Source organism: Coregonus clupeaformis, chromosome 15 (assembly GCF_020615455.1).
Source record: "Coregonus clupeaformis isolate EN_2021a chromosome 15, ASM2061545v1, whole genome shotgun sequence".
In the NCBI taxonomy this organism is placed as follows: Eukaryota; Metazoa; Chordata; class Actinopteri; order Salmoniformes; family Salmonidae; genus Coregonus; species Coregonus clupeaformis.
In genome coordinates, this window is record NC_059206.1 from 24198574 (window position 1) to 24214496 (window position 15923).

General features: G+C 44.3%; 1 protein-coding gene across 1 annotated transcript in view; it reads left to right on the top strand.

Annotated features, from left to right (window-relative positions):
* Positions 1 to 8314: 8314 nt before the first annotated feature.
* LOC121581990 (cAMP-specific 3',5'-cyclic phosphodiesterase 4D) overlaps positions 8315 to 15923 on the top strand; it is a 170223-nt gene continuing 162614 nt past the window's right edge. The window contains exon 1 of the mRNA XM_041897470.2: positions 8315 to 10183. Within this exon, the coding sequence (XP_041753404.2) occupies positions 10098 to 10183 (86 nt within the window). The 5' untranslated portion in view covers positions 8315 to 10097. The remainder of the gene's footprint in view (positions 10184 to 15923) is intronic.

Here is a 15923-nt window from a genome sequence, read left to right on the forward strand (position 1 = left end):
TGTTCCGTAGGCAGCGGCTAAGACAGCCAGGCCACGATAGTGTATCTTTTAATGTGTCTTGTCTACTACAGACGCTCCAACCAATCCTTCTACCATAACAATTGACTGGTTAATTCTGATGCAATTGCCCTCACAGTTAAGGAAACGATCGGCCTGTGAGGCTGTGGGTGTCCTAAAATAGCCAGCAGCCTACCACCTTGCATCCCACTGCTGGCTTGCCTCTGAAGCTATGTAGGGTTGGTCCTGGTCGGTCCCTGAATGGGAGACCAGATGCTGCTGGAAGTGGTGTTGGAGGGCCAGTAGGGGTCATTCTTCCCTCTGGTCTAAGGAGATCTCAATGCCCCAGGGCAGTGAATGGGATATTGCCCTACGTTGGGTGCCTTCATTCGGATGGGACGTGAAAACGGGTGTCCTTACTCTCTGAGGTCAGTAAAGATCCCATGGCACTTATCTTAAGAGTAGGTGTGTAAACGCTGGTGTCCTGGCTAAATTCACAATCTGGCCCTTATACCATCATGGCCACCTAATCATGGCCACCTTGTAATTGGCTCATTCATCCCCTCTCCTCCCCCCTGTAACTCTTCCCCGGGTAGTTGCTATAAAAAAGAATATGTTCTCAGTCATCTTACCTGGTAAAATAAGGCTAAATAAACAAAACGTGCAACGTAGGCCAGGTCCCCTTGGAGTGTCAGTGGAGACCCAAAGGGAAGGGGCCCTAATGTAGGTCACTCACATGTAAAGTAACAACTCATGAGCCAATATCACCCCCGCAGGGCTTGCACGCAAGACAGGGGCTCTGATGACGTCAAAAGACCACTGGAAACCGTCGTCCACGACATCTTCCTGATGTGTTATGGTTCCCTGAGGGGAAGGGGACTGAGATGATTGGGTGAAGATAATCAGATGATTCTAGGGGGAGAATGGTAGAGATGGTCTACAAAAGGTCTCCAGTTAGATTGTTGTATTTGTCAGTAACACCTAACTCGTAAGACATGATATGATAGGATATGAACAGGGATAATAGTCAGGTATGTATTAATGTCTCTCATAGTGATCCAAGTCCTATATTGTATTTGACGCTTTTTGAGCTCTTTTGAGTACATATGTACTGTATGTTGCAAGACTGCTCTGCCTCTCAGTTCAAATTGTATACCTCATGCATTTCTGATCACCTACATCACCTACTTTTCCCAATGTAGGTCCTCCATCACTCCAACATAATCTCCCATGGTCTATGAGTTGTATGTATGTAATGTAGGTCGTCCATCACTCCAACATAATCTCCCATGGTCTATGAGTTGTATGTATGTAATATAGGTCCTCCATCACTCCAACATCATCTCCCATGGTGTAAGAGTTGTATGTACAGTATGTAATGTAGGTCCAATGGTGGCCCTCAAATTGATATGAAGACGTGCCAGGTTATTGGGCAATGAACAGTTTATCAGTTTATTCAGGACCATGCAACATTACCCAACATTCAGATAGAAATGTATACCGTTTCTAGAACAGATGTTAATATCTATCATGCAGAATATGTAATAGTCAGCCCTGTTTTAATTTTTTATCTATATTACCACATTCTAAAGCACCCTGATACAGTCATATCATGATTTGCATTGTGGGTACTGCGGTCCCTCGTGATACAGTCAGCCTCATGTGACATTTCATCTTCCCATTTCACCCAGCAGTCCCCGAAGTGTATCTGACAAGCTCCCTCTGCAGACACCCTTGGCCTTTCCACAGGACCCGGCACTATCACATAAGCACAGAGCAAGGCTATTTATACACACGACCATGTCTGGGAGGCCTTAGAGCAGGGGAAGATAGAGGGAAGATGATGGAGGGAAGTGGAGACAGAAGGGGGAATTGGGATAAACCATGGTCCACTGCATCTGAGGGGGAAGGGAAAGAAGGCTTGTCTACGTTCAGTGTCTTTGACTAGGCTGGATGGTACCCACATTGACCATGACCAAGGAGCCAATGACCAAGGAGCCAATGGCCAAGGAGTCAATGACCATGACCAAGGAGTCAATGACCAAGGAGCCAATGGCCAAGGAGTCAATGACCATGACCAAGGAGTCAATGACCAAGGATTCAATGACCAAGGAGCCAATGGCCAAGGAGTCAATGGCCAAGGAGTCAATGGCTAAGGAGTCAATGGCCAAGGAGTCAATGACCAAGGAGTCAATGGCCAAGGAGTCAATGGCCAAGGAGTCAATGACCAAGGAGTCAATGGCCAAGGATTCAATGACCATGACCAAGGAGTCAATGACCAAGGAGTCAATGGCCAAGGAGTCAATGGCCAAGGAGTCAATGGCCAAGGAGTCAATGACCAAGGAGTCAATGACCAAGGAGTCAATTGCCAAGGAGTCAATGGCCAAGGAATCAATGACCAATGGCCAAGGAGTCAATAGCCAAGGAGTAAATGGCCAAGGAGCGATGCACGCACAGATGTGTGCATACACTCAAGTGCGCACATGCACACACACACACATTGTGATTTCACCTGGTCCTGTGTAACGGTTTATCTCTTCCCCTTCCCCTGGTCCTGTGTAACGGTTTATCTCTTCCCCTTCCCCCTGGTCATGTGTAATGGGTTATCTCTTCCCCTTCCCCCTGGTCCTGTGTAACAGGTCATCTCCCACTTCCCCCTGGTCCTGTGTAACGGTTTATCTCTTCCCCTTCCCCTGGTCCTGTGTAACTGTTTATCTCTTCCCCTTCCCCTGGTCCTGTGTAATGGTCTGAGGAAACACAGAAGTCTAAACTGTACATCATGATATAAAATATAATTGCAGAATAAAATGTAATCATAAGACATTTCACTTTGATAAGGATGTATATCAATCAATCAAGTTTAGCAGAATAAGGAAAACCAATTACACATTTCAGTAGTTAGATAACCCTTCATACTGTAACGGGACAATTCATCATTGTTCTACCTCCTTATCTTAGATTCCTAAGAAACTTGACAGGTTAAAGTAGTATAATATGACCCTGACGTATGATATAACCACAAACTACTATTGAAATAGAGTAGCATGTTAAAAAGGCATTAAGTAGACATTATTCTCTTCAAAGCAGAACGGTACAAGACTACGTCTTTGTGACATATCAGTCATATTTCATGGAGGTTTTTGACTGAGATAATTACGGGGTGCTTGTTGGAGGAATTGTCAGAGTGTCAGTCTATGCTATTAATTACAGTAAAGAGTTGTAGTCTACACCTTGCAGTCAATCTTCGAGACACCTGCATGTCTGTTTTTGTGTGTGCAAGTGTGTGTGTTTGGTCTATGTGGTGGTGACACTGTAGATTCTCAGTATTTCCACACACGCCCATTAACTCCTTCTTCATCCTCCCCTAAACAGAACTAGTACCACTAGCCGTTTAGCTGAGCGCCAGAGTGAGCATTGTGCAGTGTCTGAGACTTGAAGTAGTACCCTTACAATTGTACTGGTAGAGTGATTGGTTAGAATGCTGCTTTGTGAGTACAATGTGTTGTTGTACAGAAGGTCCCTGGTCTGAGCCCAGTGAGTGACAGGGACGGGACCGACTCTGTTACACCAGGTGGGATCTACTCTGTTGCACCAGGCGGGACCTACTCTGTTACACCAGGCGGGACCTATTCTATCACACCAGGTGGGACCTACTCTGTTACACCAGGCGGGACCTACTCTATCACACCAGGTGGGACCTACTCTGTTACACCAGGCGGGACCTACTCGGTTTTATATCAATCATGTCAATTTCAATTCATCTAGTTTTCATGTCCTTTCTGTTGTTTTAAGTAGGTTTATACATCTCTGTTATTTGTGCTTTATTTATCTGTCCCAAGCCCAGTTTAATATGTATACCCTCCAAAAAGGTTATTCGGCTGTCCCCATAAGGGACCCTTTTTGGTTCCAGGTAGAATCATTTTTTGTTCCATGTAGAACCCTCTGTGGAAAGGGTTTTACCTGGAACCCAAAAGGGTTCTACCTGTAACCAAAAAGGGTTGCTCAAAGGGTTCTCCTATGGGGACAGCTGAATAACCCTTTAACGTTCTAGATAGCACCTTTTTTTCTTAGAGTGTACACCAAACATGACTTACTCTGTTACACCAGGTGGGACAGGGACAGGACCTACTCTGTTACACCAGGTGGGACAGGGACAGGACCTACTCTGTTACATCAGGTGGGACAGGGACAGGACCTACTCTGTTATACCAGGCGGGACAGGGACAGGACCTACTCTGTTACACCAGGTGGGACAGGGACAGGACCTACTCTGTTACACCAGGCGGGACAGGACCTACTCTGTTACACCAGGCGGGACAGGGACAGGACCTACTCTGTTACACCAGGTGGGACAGGGACAGGACCTACTCTGTTATACCAGGCGGGACAGGGACAGGACCTACTCTGTTACACCAGGTGGGACAGGGACAGGACCTACTCTGTTACACCAGGCGGGACAGGGACCTACTCTGTTACACCAGGCAAGACAGGGACAGGACCTACTCTGTTACACCAGGCGGGACCTACTCTGTTACACCAGGTGGGACAGGGACAGGACCTACTCTGTTATACCAGGCGGGACAGGGACAGGACCTACTCTGTTACACCAGGTGGGACAGGACCTACTCTGTTACACCAGGCGGGACAGGGACAGGACCTACTCTGTTATACCAGGCAAGACAGGGACAGGACCTACTCTGTTATACCAGGCGGGACAGGGACAGGACCTACTCTGTTATACCAGGCGGGACAGGGACAGGACCTACTCTGTATCACCAGGTGGGACAGGGACAGGACCTACTCTGTTACACCAGGCGGGACAGGGACAGGACCTACTCTGTTACACCAGGTGGGACAGGGACAGGACCTACTCTGTTACACCAGGCGGGACAGGGACAGGACCTACTCTGTTACACCAGGCGGGACAGGGACAGGGACAGGACCTACTCTGTTACACCAGGCTGGACAGGGACAGGGACAGGACCTACTCTGTTACACCAGGCGGGACAGGGACAGGACCTACTCTGTTACACCAGGCGGGACAGGGACAGGGACAGGACCTACTGTGTTATACCAGGCAAGACAGGGACAGGACCTACTCTGTTACACCAGGTGGGACAGGGACAGGACCTACTCCGTTACACCAGGCGGGACAGGGACAGGGCCTACTTTGTTACACCAGGCGTCTATATGCCTCTGTCAGCAAAACCAACTGCTGCTACTGTGTTGGAAAAGGCCACCTCTCCCTGTAGAGACCTAGCTGCCAGCCTCGTCTCCAGGGACTCTGGGTGCGTCCCAAATGGAACCCTATTCCCTATATAGACTGGTCAAAAGTAGTGCACTATATAGGGAATAGGGTGCCATTTGGGATGCAGCCAGAGTCCCTGGAGACGAGATTCTGGAATCAAACTAATGGAATCATAAAGAGGTTCTGAAATACGTGGCCCCATGCGAGAGTGTGGGATCAGGGTGAGAGTCGGATGGTATGTGTGTTTGTGTGTGTGTATATATGTTTGGGGTTGCCTGGGGACTGGTGGGGTAGGTTTGGTTAAAACCGGTTCCTGCTCTGGCTAGGCTACTCAGTGCTCAGTGTTCTTCCCCTCTCTCCAGACAGCAGCTGTTATGTTAGGCATGCAGGCTAATGCACAAAGCACAGGAGGAGACAAAGAATGTCCCCAGCCCTAGTTCTGATGATTGATGATGTCACAAGACCGCATAGACACACACAAACACGCCAACACACACACTGACACACTCACTTGCATGCACAATCAAACCGAACACGTTCGTAAACAGATACACCTACTTAAATGAACACACACACTGAAAGCTGTCCACCCTCATTTATCATCAGCTTTGACACTCCCATTATTAACAAATTAAACCAAGCATTAAGACGCATTTGCTTATGCAAAAATCGATACGTTTATTATCCTAGCCTGTTTTACAGATGGCTAAGGAACCACACCCATCCGAATGTTATCAGAATATTCTCCATGGTTTAACAACATGATTGCTCTGTCGCTGTAATTGACAGTCCACTAACAGACATTGAGCGTTGGTGTTTTAGCACAGCTAGGGCACACGGTCATCTGAAGTGACTATGGATGTTAGGTCAGGGCTGGAGCACAGCAAAGCCAAAGTGACCAATTCTTTTATTTTATTTTTTATCAACAAATAAAAAGTGTCCCTCCCGATCCGTGGCCCTAGAGGAGACGGAGGGGAAAGTAAACGCGCACGTGACATCACCACATCTCCACAGCCACGAAAAAAACTAAACAGCATTGGGGCGAAACCATCTTTGTGTTCTGCTGTGAATATCTGTTCAAGTGAAATGTTAATGATGCGTAAAATCTTGAAAGGAAGCAGACTGCCATGTCTAATCAATGTGTTGAAACCCTATAGCTCGTGCTGCAATCCTCTGAAGACGCCTAAATAATCATGGCTACGCTATTCTGTACTTTTGATGATCCAGGGTCTATAGTTAAAGGCGCTCTGTGGAACATAAAATGAGTAATTCCGTATAAAAAGACCACGTACTGTAGCAATTTAAAAACACACCATAAGACGCAGCTGTTGCTGCGGTTGCGATTTCGATCTCAGTGCTTTGCCCAATTCGGGCCTGGACATATTTTGTGGCAACGCCAAACTGTCCGCACTCTGTGGCCAAAGGATTTGTGTGTCAGTGCCCCTCTCAAATGTTCCCCCATAAAGTGAAACTGTATGGTGTGAAAGGGGTAACTTTAATAACCTAGGCTTTTATATCATACGACAATTTATAAATCACACCCTCTACTGCCATGATGAAAGTCTGTTGTTGTTCTACACTACTAGATCGTTTAACCCACTCTCACTGACATTGTGAACATATGGCCGTGTGTTCTGAAAGAAGCCTTCATAGACCATATTCAGACAGATATTTATGTATCCACACTGAGACTGGATAACTATTCATGATGTATTTCAGGCTTTACCTTTAAATATGCTCTACCTTGTCTGCATCATGTCTGCATCCTGGCTAATTCCTTAAGACAGGCATCACTGCAAAGTTGCCTGTTTACTGTTTCATCCCTGTCCTAAAATGGCATGAACAAAGCATGGTTGGGGCCCACCAGGGTCATCCTGGGGTGTCACTGCAAAAGGACCGAGTGAGGTTCAGTTCAGACTATAGGAAATAGCTAGAGCTAGAGGTGCATTCCTGAAAGTAAAGGAGATGATGGAGGGAGAGGCAAATTGAATACGGGAAATTCAAAATGGAGGATAAGAGATTGGAATGTGAAGAGATGTTATCTTGATGGAAGAATGCTAATTCCTTTTGGAAGAGGGGCTGGAATTGAGGTGTTGTAGTGCACCTATCTTGAACATTTCAACATTTTTAAACGGACAGTCTTATATTAATTGGTTTTATATCAATCATGTCAATTTCAATTCCTCTAGTTTGTATGTCCTTTCTGTTGTTTTAAGTAGGTTTATACATCTCTGTTATTTGTGCTTTATTTATCTGTCCCAAGCCCAGTTTAATATGTATACCCTCCAAAAGGGTTCTTCGGCTGTCCCCATAAGGGACCCTTTTTGGTTCCAGGTAGAACCCTTTTTTGTTCCAGGTAGAACCCTCTGTAGAAAGGGTTCTACATGGAACCAAAAGGGTTCTATCTGCAACCAAAAAGTGTTCTTCAAAGGGTTCTCCTATGGGTACAGCCAAAGAACCCTTTAAGGTTCTAGATAGCACAATTTTTTCTAAGAGTGTACCTGTTAGTTAGACTTATACCTAATACCTGGTTGAATATCACTTAGCTGACAATTTCATCAGATAAGAGATATTCAACCAAGTATTATATACAAGACAAACTAACATGTATAGATATTTAAACAGGTGAAACTAGTCAGTTGAAACACTCCAACAGCAGCCTGTCTGAACAGCTGTCATTCCAAATAGCCTTTCTCAGACACCTGAAACGCTGCCTGTCGGGATCTCCCCTAAAGAGGCCCCCTATGACTGACGATTCCACCGACATTCAGACACACACACAACACACTCCCTCAGTCTCACACTCACAGCCACTCTGCTGTAGACGGGAGCCGGCTCTGCAGCGCAGCACAGCGAGAGAGAGAGAGAGAGAGAGGGATTCTCTGGGCCCAGACAAAGACAGACAGGCATCCTGCTATGGATTAAGAGGAGCTGACATACAGCTGGATTACAGAGACAGAGAGAGACAGAGAGAACGAGAGAGAGTTGTGTTGTGCGGGAGAGGCGTGTGTGTTGTGTGGGGTGTTGTTTGTGTGCATCGTGAGACAACGTGTGCTGTGTGTGTATGTGTGTCTGAGTGTGTGCTGCATCTGTGTGAGAGTCAGTGTGTGCATCAGTCCCTGTGTGTGTGTGTGTCCTGCACATACCACCAGGCGTAGAGTGGGTCTCTCTTGCTCAGTCTCCCCCCGCGTGGGCTCTCCTCCTGGGTGTTGCTAGCCAAACAACTCCCCCGGGCTGGTTCTAGGTCTGGGGGTATGACCAGGGAAGGAAAGCCAGTCCAGAGAACCATCAGGACATCACAGACCAGGCACAGTTTCCTCAGATGACACCTAGCATACCTCTACCCCCACCACCATGGAGGTATCTTACCTAGACATTATATACCTCTACCCCCATGCTGAAAGTTCACTGCTGATCACTTGCCATTTGCTAGATTTTTTGCTTGTTCATACTGCCTTTGTGGCTTGAACCGGGATTGGGAGTACGTTAACTTGCCTGACAGCTTTACTATACATATTGAAAACCTCCATTGCAGGAGAAATGTGGTTTAGAAGTTTCTGGAGAGAAGCGCAGCTCTCCCTAGCAACTCTATCCGTCTGACTGGTCGGGTTTTCCTCTCCACCCCCCGAGGCAGTTCGGTCCACCCATCCGTCAGGGAGCGAGAGAAAATTAATCAAGCTGTCGACGCTAAGAGGATCAATAACATGAGCGGTTAGCTGCCACCCCTGGCTGAACATGAGCGGTTAGCTGCCACCCCTGGGCCTCCACGGACCATTGACATCACAGGAGGTAGTGATCAACCAGGAAGCGAAAAGCTGACATGCAGTTTTCTTGACATGGCACCAACGTGGAAAATGACCCATGGATGTAGGGTTAGAGCGGAATCCTCACCTTTCACTTGGAGGAAAAGGAACGTTGTTCCTCCACTCAGATGAAGTCTCAAAAAGTCTTAATTTCCTTGGGTGAATGAGAGAGGGATGAAGTGGGTGAGGAAGAGCTAGCGACCAAGAGACAAAGAGAAAGGAGAGGTAGAATTTTCTGGGGGAATCCAGCGAAGAGACGTTCACGATGAAGACCATGACAATGTGCCGGAATGAGTTTGATGTCCTAGTTGGAAGTCTTCCCAGGAAAAGGAGGGAAAGAGAGATTTTGTCTTTTTGCTGTACTATTGTGGAATATCCCTCTAACAGTAAAAGAGAGACAGGGGATTTCCTGACTTGACTGGTTTCTGGTAGACTTTTCTGTGGAGTTTGTTTTTCATGGGGGTATTGAGAGATCCTTACATACCTGAGTATTGACACACTCGCCTTAACCACTGAACCCTTGACAAATATTTACCATGGTGTTGTCCCACTGGGCACATATGCCAGTTCAACGTCTAGTTTTTATTTACATTTGGCTGAGCTGTTACTGTAAATTCAACATGAAATCAACAAAAAATATCACCATGTCAAGGGATTAAGGTTAAAAGTTAGGTGAAAAAAAGACGAAATTCCCTTATGTTGATCACTTTTTGCATATCCAATGAGTTTTCCATGTTGATTCAACATCATCACATTGATTTTTTGGGTTGAAATAATGTGGAAACAACGTTGATTCAACCAGTTTTTGCCCAGTGCGGTAGTTCTAACCCCCGGCATAAACCAGTTCACCAAATGTCATTGGACAAAAGTCACCCTCCCCAGCCACATCGAAATGCTCCTTCACTTTGAGAAGACATCGAATTTGACATTCAAAAAACATGTAAAAGGGGAGAGAACCAAACAGTGAGAGACCATGTCTGTGGGATTCTAGTAGTTTATTTTAACCTGTGAGTGACACATAGCAAAACGAGCACACACCTTTAGCTTAAATGAAGGCGGGTCGCTCTCAGGCGGGACGGGAGAAGAAAATGATGCACGTGAACAACTTCCCCTTCAGGAGGCATTCCTGGATCTGGTGAGTAGGCCTCAGTTCATGCTGGAACGTCTGTAGGGTATTACGCCATGGAAAAACTGGAAAACCCAGAGAGGCTGGCATTTGGTTTAGGTTTGTGTGTCTGACCTTCTGAGTAAGCTATTGTTTGTGTGTCTGCCTATCTGCATTTGGCCACTTATTGCCTTGACACTTTGTCTGGGTAAGTCTGTTTGTGGAGGTGTGAATGAGGAGTTTACAGGTCAGTCCAGACTGAGCCCGTCTTGGGAGGTTATATTCTTTGTAGTGTAAACATGACTCCCTGTGGGCCCACGCCCATATGCTGGTAGTCGAGAGGTGGGGGAGATTGTGCTGTTGTATTTAATTCAATATCACTTCATTAATCCCTTCTAGGGCAATTAAAAGGGCGTTTCCGTGCCACAATTACATATCCTGCACAACACTGGATACAGACATACTACAAAGGCTACAGGGTATTTATCATGGAAATAAGTAGCTATGGAAAATGCAGATACTCAAGACAGTGATGTCATCTAAGGGGACTAAAATGCCTGTGAATTGAATTTGGGTGGTGTCCTGCTTGACCAATGGGAGCTACTGGTGGAAGTGACTCCTATTGGTTATTAATAAATCACATTATAGCATGACAGCCGGGAAGATGTAGAAGTTACTCTAAGGCTGCGTTCACACAGGCAGCCCAATTCTGATATTTTTTTTTCACTAATTGGTCTTTTGACCAATCTCATCAGATATTTTCACATCAGATCTTTTTCAGAGCTGATCTGATTGGTCAAAAGACCAATTAGTGAAAAATAAAATCAGAATTGGGCAGGCTGTCTAAACGCAGCCTAAGAGTTGCCTTAGTGTCAGAAAGAACAAATAACATACCTATCAGTGCACACACAGAGATACTGTACCTGTCCACACACACCACACACACCACACACACACAAAAAGCTGTCTCGAAGATTGATTGTAAGGCGTGGGCTTAAACTATAGCTCAAGTTTACAGTAGTGAACACTGTAAGTCGCTCTGGATAAGAATGTCTGCTAAATGACTCAAATGTAAATGGATAGAATGACACACTGACAACTCCCCCATCAAGTACCCCACAATTATCTCAGTCAAAAACGTTGATGAAATATGACAGCAACGTCACAAAGACATAGTCTTGTACCACTTTAAAGTAAAATAAAGAATGTATAGCTAATCTCCTAAAGCAGCTAAACAAACAGACATGTCATCGAAGGGAGAGGCAGAAAGAGAGACAGTTAATGTGTTTGCCAGCTCCAATGACAATAAATACCTTCTTCTTCTTCCAGGGAATAGGCCTGGCTTATTTTCCAGCCAGGTCGTTCAAGATTGACGTCAAAATTGGACGTCTAGCCATTTTTATTTTATTTTTATTTCACCTTAATTAAACCAGGTAAGCCAGTTGAGAACAAGTTCTCATTTACAACTGCCACCTGGCCAAGATAAAGCAAAGCAGTGCGATAAAAACAACAACACAGAGTTACATATGGGGTAAACAAAACATAAAGTCAAAAATACAACAGAAAATATATATACAGTGTGTGCGAATGTAGTAAGTTTTGGAGGTAAGGCAATAAATAGGCCATAGTGCAAAATAGTTACAATTTCGTATTAACACTGGAATGATAGATGTGCAAAAGATGATGTGCAAATAGAGATACTGGGGTGCAAATGAGCAAAATAAATAACAATATGGGGATGAGGTAGTTGGGTGGGCTAATTTCAGAATGGCTGTGTACAGGTGCAGTGATCGGTAAGCTGCTCTGACAACTGACGCTTAAAGTTAGTGAGGGAGATAAGAGTCTCCAGCTTCAGAGATTTTTGCAGTTCGTTCCAGTCATTGGCAGCAGAGAACTGGAAGGAATGGCGGCCAGAGGAGGTGTTGGCTTTGGGGATGACCAGTGTGATATACCTGCTGGAGCGCAGACTACGGGTGGGTGTTGCTATGGCGACCAGTGAGCTAAGATAAGACGGGATTTGCCTAGCAGTGATTTATAGATGACCTGGAGCCAGTGGGTTTGGCGACGAATATGTAGTGAGGGCCAGCTAACAAGAGCGTATAGGTCACAATGGTGGGTAGTATATGGGGCTTTGGTGACAAAACGAATGGCACTGTGATAGACTACATCCAATTTGCTGAGTAAAGTGTTGGAGGCTATTTTGTAAATGACATCGCCGAAGTCAAGAATCGGTAGGATAGTCAGTTTTACGAGGGCATGTTTGGCAGCATGAGTGAAGGAGGCTTTGTTGCGAAATAGGAAACCGATTTTAGATCTAACTTTTGATTGGAGATGCTTAATGTGAGTCTGGAAGGAGAGTTTACAGTCTAACCAGACACCTAGCCATGTCCTGAGGACGTCGGTAAATGTCTTCAAAACCGGCCACTAGGGGCAACATTGAGCGCTATTACCCTCAAGTAGGGTTTGGGTTTTGCTAGGGCGTTGTGGACGTGGGCGGTGGATGAGCGTAATCCCATGATTCTGGATCAGAAGGTTGCGTGTTCGATCCCAGTCGTGGGGTTTTAACCCTATTCCAAACCTTAACCCTTACCTTAACCATTAGAGCTGGACACTCTTATCTCCCTCACTAACTTTAAGCATCAGTTGTCAGAGCAGCTTACCGATCACTGCACCTGTACACAGCCCATCTGTAATTAGCCCACCCAACTACCTCATCCCCATATTGTTATTTATTTTGCTAATTTGCACCCCAGTATCTCTATTTGCACATCATCTTCTGCACATCTATCACTCCAGTGTTAATACTAAATTATAATTGTAATTATGTTGCACTATGGCCTATTTATTGCCCTACCTCCATAATAATATAATAACTTACTACATTTGCACACACTGTATATATATTTTCTATTTTGTTTTTGACTTTATGTTTTGTTTACCCCATATATGTATATGTAACTCTGTGTTTGTTGTTTTTATCGCACTGCTTTGCTTTATCTTGGCCATGTCGCAGTTGTAAATGAGAACTTGTTCTCAACTGGCTTACCTGGTTAAATATAGGTGAAATAAATACAAAGAAATTACCTTAACCATTCAGAATGAGTGCCTAATCTTCACACTTAACTTCGAAATGTGACATTTGGAGAACGTGTATGAACGTCTAATTCTGCAGAGAGACTGTGAGAGCTAGTTGTTATTTTCATACACTCACTGAGTCAGTCTTAAATGGAAGATCTGCATAGAGACCACAGGCGTGTATTTAGCAGCTAACTCGGCCCGCTCAAAAATCATAGGTTTGGTGAGACGCTCTGTCTGTTTTTTCCATCTGTCAGGAAAAGACGTTGCTGTTGTCTCCTGAGAGGAGGTTTTTTACAGTTGTAAAAAAGAGATTCACCAAAACAGAGATGCATGGGGGTTTCTTTCAAATGTGAATAGCTTTGTGATAGATATGGAAAACACCTCATAGACGGTGACCTTTGGGTTTCTGAAGCATAGTGGAGGATTCAGGAGTTTGGTGCTAGACAGAGAAATAAAGTGTCTAATTTAGAATATCTAATTTACCCTCAGAGTCACAATTGAAAGAATCCATCCCCTCTGAACCACATTCAAAATATGTCGATCAAAATGATGGTTTTCACAGCATGTGAAAACTGAAACACTGCTCTGCCACAGTACCCAGCTCTAAAAGTCATTCACATTTGAAAGTTACAGGAAACAGGAAGACCAAAAAAATACTCTTACACTATCCAGAATAGCTGCGTGAGATTTCCAAACCTACTTGGCATTGCCCATGAACAACACTTCCCTCTGTCACCTTATGTGAACTGCACTTTTCCCAATCAACCGGCAACACGTTCTAACCCTCCTAATGAATAGTGTCGTCGTAGCTAATTATCTGTGTTCTGGCTGAACATGTGTGAGCAAAGCAGGCTGATATAATGTGCACTAATGAGATAATGAGATTACTGTAGCGTATTGGCACTGTTTTCTCCACGGTGTTCTGGGCCCTGTGTGTGACCCGTTTTGTTTTTGCCGCGTGGAGAGAAGAGATTAGGATAGTATGTTCCCCCGAGGTGGCCGTTAGACAGACATATCCTGTGCCTTATCGTCTTAAGGGGCTAAGTGAACGACTTCAGAAAGTCAACATGTCTTGGACTGTTCTGAGAGCAGCATGTGTTGTTGTGTCAGTGGTGTGTTTTAACTGAACATTCAGAAATTAGTTTCTCTGGACAGGATTCAGGATAGTTAGCGTTTGTTTTGACCGTTGTAAACTCATTTGAACCCATATGCTATTTTCAAGTGAACAAAGTTAAAGGCCCAGTGCAGTCAAAAACGTGATTTTCCTGTGTTTTATATATATTTCCACACTATGAGGTTGGAATAATATTGTGAAATTGTGAAAATGATTATAATGCTGTTTTAGTGTAAGAACTGTTTGAAAAGACCTCCTGAAATGTCAGCTTGTTGCGGTGGGATGGAGTTTTGGCCTGCCTGGTGACATCACCAGGCGGTGAATTAGTTAATAGACCAATAAGAAAGAGAGTTAAAACCTCTCTACCAACAACAGCTAGTTTTCAGTTTTCCCCTCCCCACTCAGACCACTCCCAGACAGTCCTAGCAAAATTCTTGCTTGAGAAATTGCTCTTTGCAATGTTTTTTTTAAATGTTTTTTTTATTGAAAACAATCACAGTAAGGTACTTATTTGTTGCCAAGGAATGATTTGATATTGAGATAATTAAAACAGCTGCATTGGACCTTTAACAATTTCAGTCTAACACATTAGGCTAGTGTTTGCCTTATTTTTATACTGTAGGCCAGCAGAGAAGCAGCATACAAAACAGTCTGACAGTGTCCAGTACTAGCGTACTAAATAGTATGCGAAAAAAGAATGTTTTGTAGTATGTGATTTAAAAAAAAAAAGTACTCAGAATGCATCATCTAATGCGCGATTGCGTTGACTGACACCATTCGTTCATTTTAGTACAGCGGGTCAATTTATCTGATTATCAGCTGTTGTCAAACACGTGAGTCGGAAAAGACTAATTCTACTAGACCAAACGCCGAAATGATTATGCAGTTTAAGTATGAAGTACGATAGTATGGGTATTCTGATTATGCAGTTTAAGTATGAAGTACGATAGTATGGGTATTCTGATTATGCAGTTTAAGTATGAAGTACGATAGTATGGGTATTCTGATTATGCAGTTTAAGTATGAAGGACGATAGTATGGGTATTCTGATTATGCAGTTTAAGTATGAAGTACGATAGTATGGGTTTTCTGATTATGCAGTTTAAGTATGAAGTACGATAGTATGGGTATTCTGATTATGCAGTTTAAGTATGAAGTACGATAGTATGGGTATTCTGATTATGCAGTTTAAGTATGAAGTACGATAGTATGGGTATTCTGATTATGCAGTTTAAGTATGAAGTACGATAGTATGGGTATTCTGATTATGCAGTTTAAGTATGAAGTACGATAGTATGGGTATTCTGATTATGCAGTTTAAGTATGAAGTACGATAGTATGGGTATTCGGACATGGCCACTGTATTGAAAAGCATGCTATGGTAAATTATTTGCTATCTTTTTCAAATAATAGTTCAATTATGTGTTGGTTTTGTTTTTTGTACCAGAGACAATTCACCTGCTAGAATACAGCTCTCCTCACCCTCCTCACCCACCTCACCCTCCTCACCCTCCTCACCCTCCTCACCCTCCTCACCCACCTCACCCTCCTCACCCACCTCACCCACCTCACCCACCT